The following is a 15,189-nucleotide window of genomic DNA, read 5'->3' as shown; positions in this document are numbered from 1 at the left end:
TTTAAATATAACTAGAATTTATTCTCTTGTGTCATAGTCTTGTGTCAGTTAAACAGTTTGAACAACCAACTGTCCAAACAAAAATGTACAAATAGGTTTATGAGTATTGTTTTGATACTTGGAAAAAATGTGAATCTGTTGTTTAATGAGGATGTAAAGCCAGGACAGTGACCAGACAGTGACAGTGCTTCAGATATACAGCTTTTCTGTTGTGTACATGTTTAACATTTTTAGTAAGGTAGCCTGTGATGACACTGTTTTAAATGAATATGGACATCTCTGTAAAATAAAAACTATTGCTTCTTTGTGCTGCTTCAAATATAAAGATGGTATGATTCACCAAAAACAAATAAAATCTGGTCAGTCAAAGAAACTGTATCATGTTTTTGCTTTTTTCCATTTGAGAATTTGTTAGTTGGCAAGAATTAGCTAAACTAAGCTTTGTAGACCCAATATGAAACAAAGCGTGGGGTTGGCTTCTACTAGAAAACATGAAGTCCCATTGTTGTGTGGCCAATATGTGCAAAAGTGCTTAGCTGGTTCAGGGGTCGAGTGTCACAACACCATGGACAGCGCTGTTTTTGTGTATTAATTGTGTGTGCTGCACAATCGCTAGACAGAGAACGCATCATTTACTGTAGTTAAATCTTGAAACATAAACTTTACAGTAGGCCCCAATTCAATTTTCCCTCAATTTAAGGGAAATTACATCAATTGAGGAAAAAGAGAGAGAGAGAGCCGGGTGCGAGCCAGGTGTGATGTATTATAATATAAGAAAACAAATAAATTCTATGTAAAATCAGACATTTAGCAACGGTGAACACCCCTATTCAGAATGGTACAATCTTTTTTTCATAACTACACAACGAGTCTAGGATAAGGTTGATTGTTGAATCAGACCTCCCCGAATCGAATCAATGAAACTTCAACTCTCTGGGGGCACCCCCAACAACAATGCATTCCTGTTTATTAGCATATAAAACCAGATCTGATCAGGTGTTGTCCCTAGAGAAAGACAGGTGTGAACTGATAAACTTAAACTTAACCACTTGTGATCATATCATTGAAAATGTTACTGCCAGGTTCTTAAAGTCAAACTGTTGTTCATCAGGCTGCATGACGGTCAAACATCTAAATCAAACACCATACTTCTTTCTTTTTCTGTATTTCACTCGGCGTCACTTTGTTGTACAAGCTTAGGAGCTGACCCTGAAGGCAGCAGCAGTCAACGGCACTGGGACCAGGGGGGCGGGTCCTCGTGGCAGCAGCCTGCCTGGATGGGGAGGTTTGACTGCACCAGGGGGCTGGGATAGGAGAAGTCAAACATACAGTAAAAATGACGGTTTTTAATCAAAATGATCCAAGTTCACAATTTAGCGTGCACCAGATGATTGTTCTTGGTTCTCGTCTTTCCACACAGAGTGATAAAAAACATGTGCGTATCACTACTTTATTGCCTACATGGTAAGGTAGTACAGTAGTTGATGAAAAGCTATCTTCTCTGTCCATTGCACTGAGAAATAAACTGCACAGATCACACTGGGACTGAAGATCAGAACCTCCTCTTTGTGTTTTTCAAACAGATTGTGTAATATGCAACAAGTTAATCAGTTAATGCTTACACAGGTTCAACCAACAGCTACACTGGTTAAAGCTGCACCTGTTCTCCCCTTGACCTCAGACTACCTGCACCCTCCATGTGGGGGAGGGAGGGGGGGGGGTTATTTTACAAAAATTACATTACACATTACACTTCCTGTTCAGTGGTCGCCTCAACAGCACAGATGAAAGTAACTGCAGCAACACAACTCTCATCACTTATGAGCCAAACGGTTGTGGAGCTGACGTACAAGAGAGCAGAAAATTATCAGTCTATTTCATAAGTAAACTGTTTTAAATGTTATAGCTAGTGAGTGTGAACAGTGAGGCTGTGAACTGCTGAATCTCTGACCATGCAGATGAGCGGAACTCATGAACCTGTCAGGTATTTCAAACTGTTTATAGGCAAATAAATGTGAGTGAAGAGCAGCTGAGACTTTGATCGTCTGAACTAACTGAGCTTTATTCAGTTTTGTTGTTGACTAAAGGTTCATCTCTTTTTTTCAGGGATATGTAACTGATGCCAGGTGAGAAAACCATTGTACTGTACTTGAATGCATTAATCAACTCCTACAGTAGTGAACTATAGTTCAATGGTAATTATTGAAAACTGTTCTGGCACGTATCTTTATTGGTTACCAGGGGTGGAAAGTAACGAGTTACATTTGCTCTTGTTACTGTAATTGAGTAGTTTTTTTAAAAGTATATTTTTTGGCTTTTTGCCTTTATTTGATAGCACACAATAGAGATAGACAGGAAAGGGGGAATGACACACAGGAAAGGGCTGCCCAACATGGGATTCGAACCGGGGCCGCCTGCGGTGAGGACTGCAGCCCCTACATGGGGCGACCGCTTAACCCACTGCGCCACACACCGCCCTTATTGAATAATTTTTTGAGTATTCTTTAAAATCTGAAATTTTACTTTTACTTGAGTACATATTGTTGGAAGAAATTTACTTTGCTACATTTTCAATAGCTTCCGTTACAAATTAAAAACAATAAATAGATGACCTTCACTCTGAGGTTTGTAGTCGTTGACATACTGCAGAGCTGACTCTAGTCTCTGTTCAGGAAACATGACATCACAATTAAACAATAACATCAGAGGCTAATTGAGATCTGACTGAAAGAGTAAGTAAAACAAAAAACACACTCACAACCACTTTATTTTCCTCCATGGATCAGTGAAGAGGGGGTCATCCTCGTTCACAGACAATCCTGCCATTGCTTTAAAGTGAAATGCTTACTTAGAGCTGTTTCAAGAAATCAGACCAAAATGACCAAAACAAATGTTTAAGATTCAATTTGAGGCAAATGCAAACAAAAGAAGAGAAATCAGAACTTCACTGATTTATTAAATTGATTGTTTGTTGTTGTTTTACTGGTTACTGTTCTTGAATGATTTTTTATGTGAATGAACAGGCCAATAAATTTGATCCTGAACCTGGACACCATAAAACCATCCTACATACGTTTAGTGTGTTGAGACAATGACAACTTTTATTTTTGTTTTCATGTAACCACTATACGATCACACTGTGCGGCCTTGTTTTCCATTTGTCAGCTGTGTGTGTGGGGCAGGAGCTGAGTCCGACTTCATTCTAACCACCAACTGTTACTTTTCTGTCTTTATCAGAATAAATAACCATGAACCTGAGAGAGTGTGTTGTTGTCAACCTACTGGACCTGAGACAAACACACAGGGGTTACATTTGGACATGTTTTCCATTTATTTCAAAGATCATAACTGTAGCACCAGTTAAAATTTAAACTGGTTGTGGTTTTAAGTTTTTTATTCTCTTCAGAAATCCTTAATGGCCTTCCCTTTACAATCCAACAACAACAACAACAACAACAACACTGAAAAAACTCAAAATCTTACCAAGAATATTTGTCTTATTTCTAGTCAAAATGTAATTTATAGTCAAAACAAAGCTCATTCTACTTGAAATAAGACTCAACTCATTAAAAAGTAGCTTGTTTTTAGACACTTTTTCCTACCTCTTTCAAGCATATTATTCACTTGAAATAAGTAGAAAAATCTGATAATGGAGCAAGTTTTTCTTTCCTTTTTACAAGCACAAAAAACTTAACCCCCTAACCCTAACCCCAACCCTAACCCTAATCGTTTCTACCTATTTCAATTGACAATTTGTTTGAAACAAATGAAAATTATCTAAAAACAAGTTTTTAGGTGATGATTCTTATTTTGAGTGAAAAGGGTTTAGTTTTTTTTTAAAGTATATTTTGGGCATTTATGCCTTTATAGATAGACAGTTGAGACAGACAGGAAACGGGGAGGCAGAGAGGGGGGATGACATGCAGCAAATGGCCCCCGACGCGGGACTCGAACCGGGGCCGACCGCAGCGAGGACTGTGCCTCTATACATGGGGCGCCCGCTCTAACCACTACGCCACGCGACGCCCCGAAAAAAGAGTTTAGTTTTGACAAGAAGATTTTGAGTTTTTGCAGTGAACAATGTAAGAGCTAGCAACAAAAAGCCATTAGGCTAGTCAAGTCAATAAATCTAGAAGGCTTGTAGCATTTAGATTTACTTAAAATTAACTTAAAATGTCAACATAAAATATGACTTTACCTTTTTGCATCGTTTTGCAAACGAGTCAGATACAAAAACTCTCCTGTTCAAGAAATCGCAATTTTGGGAGAGCGCTCGTGCGCCCTGGGCGGTCGCCCATATTGCCCATAGCTAAAACCGGCCCTGCTCGTCCCTACGTCACCACATTCACACGCATCCCTTGGCTGCACACACAGAGAGGACCGCCTCTTTATGCCGTTCTCTCTCCTCATTGGATAAAGGTTGTAGGATACAAGGAAAGTTTTCTCCTCGGCTTACAGCAGAGCAGAGTGACTGACAGACCCGTGTTTCAGACCAAACACTCTATGTAAGTGATTGCTGTCGGAAGATATAACTATTTAAGACTTATATTCACACAAAAATTCCGCTTACTTCTGCTTTAAGCAGTGAGCAGAAAACATCTTAAACCGTATACAAATATTCAACCAAATTAACACGTCGATAAGTGGCTGCATCATGAACGTAACTATTTGCATATTGCACACATGTAACACACTACAGATTTGTGTGTCATTACACAGAGTTCAGACTGTTTTTAGTGAAAAGGTGTCTCATTGGCAAAAATAATCTAACATCTAGCACGATGCTGGAAGTGTCTCAGCCTTCTGTTTATTTTTGCAGGTTTCTACAACAACTTCTGAAATCTATCTCCAGCTCTGCAGCCACAATGACACACTCTGCACACATTCAGGTAATTGCAGAATCTATCCTCTATACTACCATTCATCTGAAAGGATGTGTTGCCATCATGTGGAGATGTAGTTTAAAGCAGTACTAGAGAACTTTCAATTTTGGTTGAGTTTGGCGGCGCCAGTGGACCAAAGCGGTAGTGTTTTGCCAGAAGGAAGACTCCATTTCCCATGAGCACCAGCGCCGCGTATTATATTTTATTATAAAATATTTTATGAAGGTTGAAAAGTTACTTAGTGTTGGTTTAACTTCTGTCTTATCTGTCTTTCTTTTCTTCAAGCAAAAAGTGTTGCACCATATTTTGGGTGATTTTCATCATCATTTTGATTATCTTTGTGTTTTAAATGGTCAAATTTGATAAAATACATTTACAGCTGTCACTGTCATGACTGAATCGAAAGGACTCAGAGTCACATGATGACGTTACATTAGTCTCGGGATCAAAATACATGTGCTATGTGCCTTCTTCTTATATCTGTTACTATAGTATAGTGAGGGATAATATAGATGTTTTTGGAATGAAGATTTTGGTCACGTATTACCCTGAAGGAGGAGCAAACCTGCAGATAGGCCACTGAAATGACCATGTGTACAATCGAAGAAACTCGATTATGTTTTCTGTTTTTTTTTTGTTCATTTGAGATTTGTTAGTTGGCAAGAATTAGCTAAACTAAACTTTGTAGACCCAATATGAAACAAAGCATGGGGTTGGCTTCTACTAGAAAGCATGAAGTCCCATCGTTGTGTGGGTGTTACTGTACATGTGCATCAGTGCTTAGCTGGTTCAGGGGTCGATGGTCACAACACCATGGACAGCGCTGTTTTTGTGTATAATTTGTGTGTGCTGCGCAATCGCTAGACAGAGAACGCGTCATTTAGTTCAATCTTGAAAAATAAACTTTAGGCCCCAATTCAATTTTCCCTCAAATGTAGGGAAATTACATCAAGTGAGGAAAAAGAGAGAGAGAGAGCCAGGTGTGATGTGTTATAATATAAGAAAACAAAGAAATTGCAGTTAGCTTCTTGCTGATTCTGCAAGTGCAGGTATTGGGATGGCTGGTGCTTGGGACAGTTAAGTGGTTCATCTTGTAAAAGTGAAGGTAATCAGTCTAGCAATTGTTTGTTCCCACAGTATGTAACGGTGCAACAGTGTGAAATTTTGACCCTGTGGTTGACAAACGTGATCAGAACTCTTATCTCAAGAAGTTAAATTGGTTTTACTTTCCTGCTACTGTGAGAAGTAGAATCATTTTTACGTGCCTGAACCCCGTGTGTGACAGAAGACTCAGCTCATGCTATTTTATCACTGCAGAAGCTTAGTATGTGCATCATACTGAGTTCATGCAGTGGAAAGGTATGAACTGCTGGTCTTCAAGGTGATGTCTGTTTTATTAAATCCTGCAACACTCCATGTTTTGTTTATACTTGTTGCTATGATTTTATTGAATGCAAGGTAAAGGCCACCCAGCATCACATAATGTCATTTGGAAAATTCTAAAGAAATGTGATGATCAATATAATTATATCTCTGAACATAAGTGATAAAGTGATTATAAATAGCATCCGTCTCTCTTCTCACCTCTGCTGTGCTTAAAGACACACAGAGGAACGGTGAAATGCACACAGTGAACTACGTTTAAAGTCCCATTGTGTGGCTTCACTTGTTGTTCCTCTGCTCTGTAGGATTCTTAAATCCTTCAACTTTTGCTGGATGGAAATTTTGTTTATCATAATTAACTTAATTATTGAGAGGTTGCATGGACTTTATCCATCCATCCATCCACCATCTGTGTGGTAGAGTGTCACAATGCTCTCAAACAGTTCACCTGACTTAGTTACAGTAACAATTGGCAGGTGTCATGCAGAATTTTATGTTGTTTGGATAAGAAATACAAGTATGTTCTAAGTTTAATGTGTTCATTGCTGGGTAGTATTCAACATATCCAACATAGTTTCTGTTTCTGGTCCCAGTAGTGATACATTTATTGAATACATTGGGCCGGATTTACTAAGATCCCAAATAGCGGGCGCTATATTGTTTGCGCCCGCTATAATATTGCGAGTTTGGTTAGTGCACGCAAAACAGGTGATCTACTAAGAATAACCCGCTAAATGAAAACACGTGCAAACCGCAATATGTAAATGAGGGTTTTGTGCGTGGTAATCGTTTCCGCCATGGAGAGAGTGGACAGAGAGCTGGACGGACGAAGGGACAGAATGACATTTGATCCGATGCATACAATGACAGCACGTGTGTTCATCTCTCTCGCGCTCTGGTTAGATAAATAAACACAAATCGCTACAGGGCCCAACTCGTCGTCGAACAGGCAGCAGCTGCAGCGACAATCACACACCTGTAATATGTGTGTGTGTGCCGCCCATGATCGAGTGGATTAATAGAGAGCTCAGGTGGGACACACGGATCTAAACGCTCTGACCACTGACCAGAGGGATCAAAGACGGGTGAAGGCAGTGGTGACGTGTCTCAGTCCGGGACCGGGACCGGGACTGAGAGACGGAGCTGAGCAGCCAGGTGAGAGGAGAGGAAAGGAGAGGAGAGGAGAGGAGCGCACTGCAGGACAGACGTGCCCCGTGCGTAACGGCGCGTAAAAGACTTTTAACACGGCTGAAAAACTGTTACAGAATTACCCAGACGTGAGGAAATGCAGAGATGTAAGATCATCGGGTTCTGACAGGTATCAAATCAATAAACGCATACGTTTTGGCAAAGTTGTATCAGTACATGGTTTTCAGACGTGGTGAATAAAGACGCAAAAACAGCCACCGCAATCTCTTCCTGGTTTGGTAAATCACATTGCACACGCTAAATAAATTGATTTGCATCTACTCCTCCCTGTATTCTGCACGTTCTGGCTGAAACGCCCATATTTACATATTCATCAAGGCAAACACGCTAAATGGATCGCACGTGCTATTCTGCCCGTGTGAGGGACGCAATCCTCGGTGCGTCCGGTTAGTAGATCAGGTTCCACATGTGTTTGCGCGTGCAATCACGTTTGCACACGTTTTAATACACGCAAACCTTTAGTAAATCCGGCCCATTGTGCACTAAAACAGGAACAACAATGATAGCTGTAGAGGAGAATGTTGTTACATATATGCTGCTTTATATACCACAAGTTTATCACTTCAAAAGCAGAAATACATTTTGATGGAAACAACAGTCACACTGCTGCAGGTTTTTTGGAGGCAATTCTGTTTTTATTTTGGACAGAGCAATCAAGACACATGGAAAAAATGTAATATACAATAGGGGTTAATACATCAATTTTACTCATTTATTTGTATTTGTATTTGTTTTACTTAGATGACTTCCCTTGGGCTCCCAAAGTTTGTTCAAATGCTGTTGATACTAAAACCAGCAGCACGACCAGTTTCTTTCAACATCTCAAACAGAGGAAGCAGCTACAGCTCACTAACAAGTGCGTGTGTCAAGAAAAGGAAACTCATCAACCTCCTACCACAGATGCAGTTGCTGCATATTGCTTAAGTGACTATATATAGAATGGCAAAGCAACTACTCCCCTGAAACCACACAGTGCACTATTCAAGACAAAAGTCCAGTTTGTATTTAACTTTGGTTTGTTTTTGTAATATTGTATTGATTGATAAAATAAAAGCAAAAGAAAGTTATAAGTAATGTAAATGTACATGAAGACATTTCGTTTTTCTGTCATTGGAAGTGGGCAGAACTAAGAAGCCGGCAGTTTATATTGTAACTATAAGTTTTCAGGAGCTGTAAGCCAAAACACATGCAAACAAATTATCAATTAAGCAAATAAATCTCATAAGATATTGTGCCTGGACAGCATGGCACAGTTATTTTAATGAAATACACTGTTTATGCTTTGTTCAAGCATAATCACCTAGAGATGGATATTTATTCTTCATGAATCTGATGTGGTCTTCTCCACTTTTGATGATTTGTCTCAGTGCACTCAGGATCAGTGTGTCAGTGTCATTATTAACATCGATTTCTTGATGATAGTTCATCAGAGGGAAGATGCAGTTCATTGGAATCCCAGTCTCAGCACTGATCATCTCCATCTATATTAAAAGAAAACAAAATGCAAAATGGTCAGGACCAGATTCACAGGTTTTCAGTGATAATGTGATTATTACAGTGAAGCTCTGCTGTTTTGTCAACAAATGAATAAGTACCTTATTAAACATACCTTTTCCTTTACGTACTGGATCCTGTAGATATTCTTTAAGTCTTTTTGGACTTCAGGACAGGCTTTGTCAATTTTGGTGACAATAGCAAGTTGAGGGATTTCTGTAAGAACAACAGGAAAATCAACTACAAACAGACTACAGCTGCTTTTCTTTGTCAGTGGAGAAAACAGCAAACTACAGGAGGTGAAGGATTTTAAGTACAACATTAAAATATGTTACTGAAGCAGAACTAGAAAACACGACAGAGAAGAATAAACAGAATTAACATTTCTGTTCTCACCCAGGGCACTGGCTTTTTCTCTGATTTCCTTAATTTTTTTCACCATTTCGTCTGACATGATGGACACTGTGTCAGCATTAATGACAAGAACCAGAACATGGGCTTTGTCGTTGAAATCTGGGGACTTGTTGTAGAATGGATCACTTTCTCTTATGTTGGATTGAGGATTGAGCTGCAAATCAAATTTGAATACAGTTAGATGTGTGTGTGTGTGTGTGTGTGTGTGTGTGTGTGTGTGTGTGTGTGTGTGTGTGTGTGTGTGTGTGTGTGTGTGTGTGTGTGTGTGTGTGCGTGTGTGTGCAGAAGCTGTACCAGGTATCCATCCTTTAAATGTCCCTTCAAAGCCAGTCTGACATCATCGACATCGACACCCCCCGATGATTGCAGGCCCATGATGTCGTTGAAGACAAAAGGGTAAAAGGTGTCGGGGTCTTCTTTTTCAATCCTGTAGGTTGTGAACTATAAAACACAAATATACAGAAATACAGGTTTAATCACTGCTGCACAGCTGCAAACAGCTTCAATTAGGGGGTGTTAACAGCCTGCAGTGTTGACAATTTAGTGCACCTTTTTACAGGCAGTCTACTGATCTACTATGGTCTGAGCTGCTTGGGAACTCAGTGTTTGCACCTGTGGCCCCGGCCTGTTGTAATGGTTTATGTTTTATTTTGCTGTTTGTCATCCTCTATGCCCATTTTCCCATCTCCTTCTCTCTCACTCCCTCCCACTATGACAACAATGAGGAAAAATCTTAAAGCGAAAAAAAAAAGAAGAATAGAAAAAAGTAAATAGAGGAAATCACAACTCTTCAGACTTTAATAAAAAGTTCTTCATACCTTTTTGGTGAAGGAGTGACCTCCGATATTATCTGCCAAAGCCTGGACGTACATTCTTCCAAGTAATGTACTTTGGACAGAGTTGATAAAACTGGACTTCCCAGCTCCATTTGGCCCGTTAAGAAGAATCCTGATCTGCTGACCTTCAGTCTGAGGTTTGTAGCTCTTCACAAACTTCAGATTAGACTCGTTGTTTCTGATGATAAAATGAAACCTTTCATTACAGACTAATATGTAGTTTTGCAGAGAATTTACATATTGTTTTTGATAATAATAATCAGAATGACACAGAATAATATAATCAGAAACAGGTTTCTCTATGAAAGATTGTGATGCAACAGTCACAACTGACAATACAGATACACTTACGTCCAGTCTATTTGCCTCCATGGCTCAGGGAGAAGAGCTGAAAAATGGATGACACATGTTCAGTTGAGACAAAAACTATGGAAATACATTAATCTGAATAAGAAATACAGTGCTTTTCTTAAACAATCTTACAACAATCTTGATCTTTGGCTTGTTTGGCGTTTTCAGCTCCCATGGCTGGAGAATGAAACAACATGGTAAAACTCAAGGCCGACATGTGAATAACATTTTAGTAACTGTGCACTTCCTCCCAGAAACTGTTAATAACTGATAATCAAGTATCAATAAAATATTAACACCACTACCCTGAAACCACAAGAAAACTTAAAGATTCCAAAAAAAGAAACATTTCTGATTTTATGTTAAGTAACAAAGTTAAGAACAAATTGAAAAACATAAATGACAACACCGATTGGGAAAAAAAATGTGACTAGAAAAAACAAGTAAAACTAGACTAACATCCTACTTGTATAAAATAATTTAATTATTATAGTTAATATCTTTTGTTATTTTTTCGTCACTGAGGAAGATATATGTATTTAAAATTGTACCTGTGTCGATGTCAGACTGGAACAAAGTGAAGGATGAAATGTCTTTGTCTAAGTGTGGTAATTTATGTAGACCACCAATGATGTCAGCAGACTAATTAACATATTAAATTACCCTTGCACTTCTGTTTGCAATGTGATTTTGAGCATGTATCTGCAGACCACAAAACACATAGTTTTACTTTTGTTTTCACCAGGATGCTTGTTCTGACAACAAAAAACATCAGGCTGTGTGTTTGGGGATATGAAAATGTCAATTGAAAACCTAAACAAATTAAAATTCAATGATATAATTTCTACAGCAACAATATAACGCTATCTGAATGAGGTCTGGATCCTATTATGTGTTATGTAGTTATTGCACATACAATACAGAATCCCCAAATCTAAGTCCAGTATAACTCTTTTTTTGTCAAGTAGCTGACACTGCAGCAATGTATTTTGTGTTCTCTGACACATGCACATGATCTTGTTACAGTATTTCTCGATTGTTTACACACAATTTCTGGTTCTTGAGGCACAACGGCCTCAACATCTAACTCATGCACCAACCCCCTGAACCAAGTCTGCTAAACTACAAGCACAATTCCTGCTTTACACTCAATTTGCAGTTCTATAACACACTTTTTTCAAAAAACTACACACAATTCTCTGCATTTGGCACAATTTTCATGAAGAAAATCTCTTGTTTTCATGAGTAACACACTGTTATTCAAAATTCTAAAGTTAGTTTCCCTACTATTCACACTGACTCATCACATGGGTAAACACCTGTCACACAGTTTTACAATTAGCAATCAGAGCTTTAGCAAAAAAGGGCAACACAACAGGCAGTGATGGATTGACACCAAAAAGAGAGAAACCAAACAGAGAGAGAGGCCACACAACACAAACACACACACACACACACACACACACACACACACACACACACACACACACACACACACACACACACACACACACACACACACACACACATATGTATATATAGCAGTGATCATAATGATGATGAGAGAAGAAAATGCATTGATCACCAAAATTGCATGTCAATGGAAGGATTTGAACCTAGACTAGAACAAAGTCTTTGACTACAAAGAGTGCTGTTCTACTAGGTTAGCTACTATGGAAAGCCGTTTTAGTCATAATGAAATAAATTAATAAATGCATAATATAGCCATGAAATGAGTCCCGAATTAAATAAATAGGATGATAAATAGATATAAATGAAATATAAATACATATATTTTTATTTTAAAAACAACATTTTTATTTTTCCAGGAGACTTTTATTTTCTAACGCCTCATTTATTTATTTCCAGATACTTTTATTTCCTAATGTCACATTTATTTATTTCCGGTTACTTTTATTTCATAACGTCACATTTATTTATTTCTGGGGACTTTTATTTCATAGCATCACATTTATTTATTTCCGGCGACTTTTATTTCATAACGTCACATTTATTTCTCTCCTCTTTTATTTCATGCTGCAATATTCAAATGAGGGGGCGGGGTTATCTGGACCCTTTCAGAGTAAAACATCACATGTGGAAGTGCTGTTGTTGTTAATTGTTGACGGCTACTCAGCAACTTGATCAATAACTTGCGGAGGAGAATAGTGTTTTAAACATATTTCGTTTTTTCTAGTTTCTGTTGTTACACATCTCTCTGCCTTATGTGTTAATATAATACATCCATGCTTATGTGCTGCGTAGCTAACCAGCTAGCTATGTCTAGCATTATGTCCCTGCCACAGCAACTGGGTAAAGAGCAGACGGCAGTGTGTCTCGAACACAAAGTGGAGAGGCAGGGATATTGTGGAGCAGGCTAGCACAACCTGCACCCACCTCCCAAAGAAAACATATAATGAACTGCAATGAAAATATTTAAGTCGTTACCGGGTGTAGCTACGTAAACAGAAACAGTCTCTTTGGGTGTGTTCGAAACCGCATACTACTATATACTTCCATACTGCATACTGTCCATACTCCATACTACATACTCATCGATCAGACAGTATGCAGAGCGTTTACACTGCAGCATACTACGTGATAACCCATAATGCATTGCGCTCCTACCCGAGCCAAAATCAACAGGCTAAAGCTGATTTCATTTTAGCTCTAAATTCTTTAAATATATCACTATTAACATTTCAAACATGTTTAGGTGAGAAAGTAGCCGTTTAGATCAGCAGTGTGTCGTTAATTTGTCTAAATACCAGCTGTTTACAATTTTGTTCGGACGATTTCGGCGCTACTAAAGCTAGCCGTCGTGAGCAACGCACTTCCGGTTACTTTCACAAAATAAAACACCCGTTGCCCTTTACTATATAGAAAACCCCAACGATAGAATTTGTGCTTTTATTTTGAAAACAGGAAGCGAACCTACCCTCGATGTAGCTAGCTTGGAACCGCAGTTTTGACCGATCTCGTCCCGTTAACGGCATTTAACCGTTCAATATGCCTTACCGGAGAGTCTTGCCAGCTCTGAGATCGGCCTGGTTCATTGTAAAACATTTATTTATTGATGTAAATGTGGTGTTTTCTGTGCGTACAGACCCCAAGGCAGTGCTGCTCTTGTGTCTAACCACAAACAAACTTCTGCTAGATTTCATCAATGAGACCAACATTTAGAACCCCAATGTGCGGTTAGTTTATCCAAACGACGGCTGTTTGCCCCGATGTTTTATCCCCTAAAAAGAGTTTAATCAGCCGGTGGTAAACCTCTAAGCCATCGGGTAAGTTAATTAGCGGTCGTTTTCTCCACCTGGGCGAGGACCGTATAGCCGGCGGAGCACGTCAGGAGCCGGGCTGCTGCCTCTATGATGTCGCGGTCGCTGCTCGGACCTGGAGCTTCACTTCTCCGAAAAACATCGGGGCAAACTTAAAACAGCCGTCGTTTGGATACGCACCGCTATCGGCGGCAACGATGACGGGTACTGCGGTCCGACGGCAAATTCACGTAAGCTACTGCTTCTCTGGGAAAGAGCAGAGCAGACACGTAAACGTACTATACTACTTGTTCTTCTCAACCAGAGTGCCAGTAGGCTACTAACACATAGCTCAGTGGATAGGGAAGTGGATTGTTCAACAATTCACAACAACAGCACTTCCACACACTAGATCCAGCGCAAAATAAGGTGAATAGGCCGTCGTGTGATGTTTTACTCTGAAAGGGTCCAGATAACCCCGCCCCCTCATTTGAATATTGCAGCATGAAATAAAAGAGGAGAGAAATAAATGTGACGTTATGAAATAAAAGTCGCCGGAAATAAATAAATGTGATGCTATGAAATAAAAGTCCCCAGAAATAAATAAATGTGACGTTATGAAATAAAAGTAACCGGAAATAAATAAATGTGACATTAGGAAATAAAAGTATCTGGAAATAAATAAATGAGGCGTTAGAAAATAAAAGTCTCCTGGAAAAATAAAAATGTTGTTTTTAAAATAACAATAAATGTATTTATATTTCATTTATATCTATTTATCATCCTATTTATTTAATTCGGGACTCATTTCATGGCTATATTTATTTATTTATGCATTTATTAATTTATTTCATTATGACTAAAACGGCTTTCCATAAGCTACATGTTACTGTAGACTCATCCCATCAAAATTATGTGTTCAGTCTTTCAAAATTGTTCGGCTGTAAACCAGCTGACCCCGATCGACTCTTTTTCTTTTTCTTTTGTGGTCAGATCAGCATGGCTGCATCGTCACACAACCACCTCGGTCACGTCTTCACGCATTTCATTTGTCACCGTGTATTTGAGTGTTCTGAGTATCAAAACAATATTCTAAAATTTTACAACACATTTATATATATATAAATGTACTGTCTGTAGTTACAGTAAAAAAAAAAAAAAAAGCCTAAGTCATTACTGTATGATGAATGGAGTAGAAGTGTTTTCCATTCATCCTAGTGTTTTACACTGAGCACATCAGTGTTCAACTGGTTCTTATAAATGTCTAGTCATTTGATGGTTTGTGTGTGTCATTTGAGACTAAAATAGCATTTTGAGAATAAATAACATTGTTTTGAATGTGAAGTTTCATTTTGCAGG

The 15,189-nt window shown here is 38.7% G+C and overlaps 1 protein-coding gene across 1 annotated transcript; it reads right to left on the bottom strand.

The window, feature by feature from the left end:
- Positions 1–8,761: 8,761 nt before the first annotated feature.
- On the bottom strand, positions 8,762–10,745 carry LOC146960491 (interferon-induced protein 44-like). The gene is made up of 7 exons (XM_085772329.1): positions 10,703–10,745; positions 10,571–10,607; positions 10,202–10,397; positions 9,678–9,824; positions 9,366–9,537; positions 9,085–9,185; positions 8,762–8,956 (listed from the first exon to the last, which is right to left on the bottom strand). The coding sequence occupies exons 1-7, from the start codon at positions 10,743–10,745 to the stop codon at positions 8,762–8,764; spliced, it is 891 nt and encodes a 296-aa protein (XP_085628455.1).
- Positions 10,746–15,189: the final 4,444 nt, after the last annotated feature.

The sequence above is a fragment of the Trachurus japonicus genome, unplaced genomic scaffold, assembly GCF_045865225.1.
Source record: "Trachurus japonicus isolate A0001 unplaced genomic scaffold, Traja_1.0 AP030301.1".
Lineage (NCBI taxonomy): Eukaryota > Metazoa > Chordata > Actinopteri > Carangiformes > Carangidae > Trachurus > Trachurus japonicus.
Note: the sequence above shows the minus strand (reverse complement) of the source record. Positions and strands in the feature narration are given on the sequence as shown.